The 5959-nt window shown below is 36.0% G+C and overlaps 1 protein-coding gene across 1 annotated transcript; it reads right to left on the bottom strand.

The window, feature by feature from the left end:
• Positions 1-543: 543 nt before the first annotated feature.
• Positions 544-5442, bottom strand: LOC131169578 (protein SIEVE ELEMENT OCCLUSION B-like). The gene is made up of 11 exons (XM_058128763.1): positions 5120-5442; positions 4983-5039; positions 4412-4854; positions 4227-4333; positions 4015-4136; positions 3583-3915; positions 3446-3499; positions 2610-3159; positions 2393-2464; positions 1687-1737; positions 544-854 (listed from the first exon to the last, which is right to left on the bottom strand). The coding sequence occupies exons 1-11, from the start codon at positions 5351-5353 to the stop codon at positions 544-546; spliced, it is 2334 nt and encodes a 777-aa protein (XP_057984746.1). The 5' UTR covers positions 5354-5442.
• Between the last annotated feature and the right edge of the window lie 517 nt (positions 5443-5959).

Here is a 5959-nt window from a genome sequence, read left to right as displayed (position 1 = left end):
AACTCTACCGCAAAGGGTAGAATATTACAATATTTATACTAGTCCGTACAGTGGGGGCGTTGCCCCCACCCCCCCCACGAGATCAAAGGTGGGCTTCGGGCCTGGGCCGATCAGCCCGAGACCTCAGCAAACCCCACAGATCTCACATTTTTTCCCAATCGGTTCAGAAAAACATGAAATTTTCAGGTCAGATCTCAAATCGGACCCATGAAAAACATATCCAAAAATTTCAAGCCATAAAAAATAACATCCTTTATTTTTCTTTTCATCATCCACATTGCTCTTATTCTTGTCATAAAGCATTTCATGAGCAATAAAAGAACTAATAAGCTCATCATAAGTGAATTTGGAGAAGTCTTTGGTGTCAAAGATCACTATTACTTTTGTTTCCCATGATTTAGGTAGTAACCTCAAGACTTTCTTAACTAATTCTTCTTTAGTAAATTTCTTTTCAAGTGGTTTGAGGACATTCTCCAAATCAGTAAATCTTGTGCTCATTCCTAAAATGGTTTCTCCAGGTTTCATCTCAAATAGCTCATACTCTCAAACAAGTCTATTGGCTTTTAATTCCTTCACTTGATTAGTCCCCCCATAAGCGACTTTAAGTTTATCCCACACTTCTTTTGGAGATGTGCAACTTGAAATACAGTTATATTCAGTTGCATCAAGTGCACTATGAAGAATATTTAAAGCTTTAGCATTTGAAGAAAATTTCTTCCAATCAAGTTCATTATATTCCTCTTCAAGTTTTTCTCTATGACCATCAGTATGTAATTCTAATGGAATTTTAGGACCTTTAACAATTCTTTGCCATGCTTCAATATCAACAGATTGTACAAAGTTTCTCATCCTAACTATTCAAAAAGAATAATTAGAACTATTAAACAAAGATGGTCTAGTGATAGAGTGTCCTTCCACTAAAGGTGCAAGGATACTAGCTGTGTTAAATATGCCAGCCATTATAGGATCTCTCTAAGGTGTTCAAACCTCAAGCAAGGGAGACAAGCTTTGATACCAATTTTAAGATCAAGCGCTTATCACTGTGCCAAAAGCTTAAGCTGTAAGTAGAGACGCAACTCCAACTCTTTATAGAGTAGTAGCCCAAGCACCATGAACTGAAGAGATATGGGCAGGATGCTGGCCCACTGGGTTATCCCCACCCAGTGCCAACAGATATGATTCTTAATTGTGAAGGAAACGAAAAGAAATTGAATAGAAAAAGTAAAAGAAAAAAAAATCAAATTTCTTTTATATATGATGTTTAAATAAATTATTAGAATATAAGAGGAATATAATTTCTACCCTATATAAAAGGAGGGAGAATAAATATTATACCCTCATTTATCTTCTTATATCTAAGTTAATTACTCAAATATAAGTATAATGATTGTTTTTCTTTCTTTCAAAAACAAAATAATAATTTTGCCTTTGAGGTTTAATATTATTTTTGTCAATATCATTATACATTCATTGGCCAATATTCTAAAGATATAGTTAATTATTGATTAATTGATCACTTTATAGCATACAATTATGCAAATTGCTTGAATCAAATTTATTTTTAATTAACAATTTGTTGTGTGATATAATTAGATACAATTTGCTGAATATAAGTTAGACAACTTTCGGTCTCTGTCGGATCATAAACTGTGACCGGCAGTAAGACAAGTGAGTCTATTTACCAACCAAGGATCAATGCAGCTTGCAACTTAGGAAGCTCCTGCATCTTTCCCTTCTCTGAAAACAATCCAACCACATAGATGAACATCATCTAAAAGCTAAAAGTTCACAAAAGTGACCATGAACAGCTTAGAGAAGAGCAGAAATGATGGGGGAGATGTAGAAGGCTAATGAGATAATTTCCATATAAATAGTAGTAATTTCCCTCCATTCTCCTCCAAATTGGAGGGGAAATCTTTTGGGTAAGATGCAATGAATTGAAAAATGCATTTTTTTCCTCATTCTCCTCTGGAGGAACCAGGGATATCAAGTTTTATTTATTTTTTTCTCTCTTTTTTTCAAAGGCTTGTTTGGTTTAATTACTGGATGTAGCTAAAACATATAATATCCTCTGAAATTCTTTATTTCATTTGAAATATGCAATTTCAAAAGCTGCAAATTCTTGAAGTCAGATGCAACTTTAAATTCCATTAAAATAGGTCTTTGTGGATGAAATGAGCAACTGAATTTCAGAAGAAGAAAAGTAAATAAAATATTGAGTCCTTACCCCCTTAATTAGCAATTACGTAGAACAAAGAGACACATATATTGATAGAGGCTTAATACAGGCTTCAAGTTTTATTATAACAGTTCCTTGAAAGCACACCAAACGGGGGAGGTGTTTGCACTGCAAGCATTCAAGGTTTATTGCACAACATACACAAGCACATACTTAGCTCGTGTAGAGCTAGACTTAACATACACACAAGCACATACTTATATGGAGACTGGTTAATCATCCAGTCTACACATTAACCACTAAAACAAGAATATCCTAAATTGCAATGCAAGAAAATTCTCGCATTAATTGTTTATTTATTCTTTCAACGAAACACCAGATGGCCGGTGATCACCTCCACCATAACAAGCCAAGCTTGGTCACTACTCACAGCAACGGTACATCAGGTACTTGCCCATTTTACGATCACAAATTGCGCATATCATCATCTCATCTGGGACCCTTGGAACAGTGATGGGGAGAACAATGTGATAACAATGGTGTTTTTGGACCTTAAGATGTTGTTCGATCTGTTGGTTGAGTGCTAGCATAAAAGAATCAACGTTCGTGCCAGCTTTCCACCAGTTATTTATCCTTAACAACACATCCAGAACGACTTCTCCTGTGGCTTTCACCACTTTATGAGATGATCCTAATTGACCAAACACAGCCCATCCCTTGTAGCTGCCATTGAAGCTTAGCAAAGACATGACATCTCTCATGGTATCGTTTTCTTTAGCATTCTTGCCATCTCTTATCCCCCAAGAAAAGATGCTTTCCAATCGGGTCCAAAAGTGCCAACTGTGTGTTTCATCAGCTTTCCAGTATCCACCAACCTTCTTTGCCGTGATGAAATCGAAAATGGCGTTGTTGTAATGATCGATGGCATTGTTCTTGCTCACATAAACCAAATCTATGGTGATCTTTGTGGAATTCTTTACCTGATTTATCATAGTGGTGAAGTCCTAGATCCACTTGATGTATTATCCTCCGTAAAGTCATAAGATTGAAGCTGGTTTCGACTGATACATACACACTCATATTTTAATTAGTCTACTAAAAATACTTAAAAGCTAAATTAAATTTAATCAATGATATCTTGACTCAGTTTTGATAAAAAAAAAAAAGTTCTGCGAGTTCAAACTCCAATTGAAGTCTAATTAAAAAATAAAATTTATTATCTTATAAAAAAAACTATTAATATAAATTATAGGAATGTAAAATTACCGAATCTTCTGGATAAATTCCTCCGAGAAGTAGATCCAGGGTTATCTGCAGATTCTGATGCCACAGTGATTTCTTTTGATAGTGAACAGAGAATAGGCTGAGCAAATCTCCTGACATCCAAAGCGGGTCAAGAGTACGAGGGGTAAGGGATTTTGCATGTCCTTTGGAAGCAGTGGCACCAGAATTGTCTCATTTGTGAATTTCCATACCTCCCTGATGTACCTAATGGCCACTGGTTTGATGATTTTAGGATTTCGCACTGTGTACCAAGGCATCAGGGATTGCAATGACGAAAACTCGCGTTCATTGAACTCGTCCACAATTGGAAGCCACACTATATGATACCTATTCTGCTCCTTGGTTTGCAGTTTTAGGTACAATTTAGTAAGAGTCTTCATTTCTGCATGACAGGCACCAGGACCAGATATGAGCAGCCACACGTTGGAACCCTTTAGCGAATTAATATCGACCTGCATTTGTTTCGAAAAGAATTTTAAAACTATAACTTGTAATACTTAACAAGTGAGATGCTGGGAAGTGTCAGAGTTGAAATTGGGTAAATTGCGAACCTCTTTCTTGTTGTCATGGCCTACCACAAGGGCTGTCTTCCCACCCTCGACGTCAAATAAGTCGCTGAGGATGGTATGGTCTTGGTATGTGTTGAAACGATTGATGAGCCACTTGTAAGTTTCTGCAATATCCCAATGGTGATCTTTATTCAGTAATTCCGAGAAGGGGTTGTTAAGGTCAAGTTAGAATGGCCAATAAAGGGCATAATTACCAATTTCATGTTTGCGATGAGAAATTTTAACTTGCAGGACTTTCTGCATGCTACTAACTTTAGAAGCCAGCGTTTTCAGTCGCGATGTCATTTCTGCCATGGTGTTCCTGAAATACAGCAAATTGGTTTCTGTTTTATTTACTTGGAAATAAAAAAATGGATTAAGGAAGCATTCCAAGACTTACTGATTTCTCAACCCAACAAGTTTAGCAATATAAGAGCCGCAGGTCACAACACTATGAATCGTCCAGTAGGTAGCTCTGGCTATTTCAGTCGGGGCAGATGGTTGTTCTTCAGCTTCAAAATACTTAGGATCTAGAACACTGAACTGGAGAACACATTTGATTACAGTCATTATGGCGTGGATAAGCTCATTAATTGCTCCAGAGAGATTTTGGGATGCACTGCCAATTTCCTTGATGAATTGCAGCTGCTTAAGGAAAGCCATATTCTTGGCAACTGGATCTGGAGTGTCAAGCTGAGTAAGCAGATAAAATTCACCATAATTCACTGCAAAAGCAGCTGCCACAATAACCAGCTTTTCATCCCACAGATAGTTTTGAAGTTCTTTTTCGAGAATCGTCATAGTTGTTTCTTCCGCATCTCTATCCGTGCAATTGCACGCTAGCTGTAGATTACAAACATGTTCAAAGATTCGTCAGTGACTCCAAAATCAGTAACTAAACTTTAATGTAATTATATGAATGAAGGAAGAATTTAATGCAATCATATATCATCATCGGTTATCAAGAAAACCTTGCAGCAGATTTTGTTTATGAGGGAAGCCGGTACTTCATGCACTATGGATTTTTCCTGCAAAAGAATAATTACTTTCATGTCAGTATTTCATAATTTTTAACTAATAAGAATGGAGAAGAGAAATTTGAACATACATTTGTAACATCATGATCACTTTTGGGATTGTCATGAAGCAAGATTTTGCCAATGATGCTGAATAAACCGTCAAGGTTATCAACTTGGCGGCCCTGAGGTTTATGGGTTTCTTGAACTTTCTTAATTATTGCATCATAATCGGACTCCAATAGTTTCGGAGCCGAAAGGAGACCTTGAGTCACTTGAGCAGTCACTTGCTGCTTCAGCGAGGAAACGTTGGATAACCAAGACATGTTTGCAAGATTAGGGTGTGGATATGTGGAAGGAGGGTTATTATATGGAAAATTTACGGAGAGAGTCGGAGACGGAAGACCAAGTCTGGGACTTTGGGAGTCTTCAAATTAGCTAGCTTCTTGCAAAATGAGTTCCCCCACACCCTTTAAATAGGCATCAAGCGAAAAATTTTTACCTAAACCGGATCTATCATAAATTTAAGACACAAATATATAAGACTCATGCATTTAATATGTAGATCCCACCATGTATTTTGTATCTTGGATTCATGGTGAATCGAGTCTAGTTAAAAAAAAAATCCACATCAATAATAATGTACCCCATAAGTAAGAATTATTGAGGCAACTGTCCTATACATAATTAGCTGTGATAGACCGATCAAATTTAATAAATTTTCAGATCATCTTAAATTATATATCATTTTTCATTTATTTTATTTTACTCATTGAATTATTATATATAAAAGTTTTGAGTTAATTTACGAGTCAAGTAATCTTTCAAGCTAAATTATTATTTGAGCGAGCAAATTTAATGGATTGAATCAACTCAAATGATTAAATTTGAATTGATTCATGCTTATCACCATGTTAACTTTTGAATTCTCA

This window comes from Hevea brasiliensis, chromosome 10 (assembly GCF_030052815.1).
Source record: "Hevea brasiliensis isolate MT/VB/25A 57/8 chromosome 10, ASM3005281v1, whole genome shotgun sequence".
Classification (NCBI taxonomy): Eukaryota; Viridiplantae; Streptophyta; class Magnoliopsida; order Malpighiales; family Euphorbiaceae; genus Hevea; species Hevea brasiliensis.
Note: the sequence above shows the minus strand (reverse complement) of the source record. Positions and strands in the feature narration are given on the sequence as shown.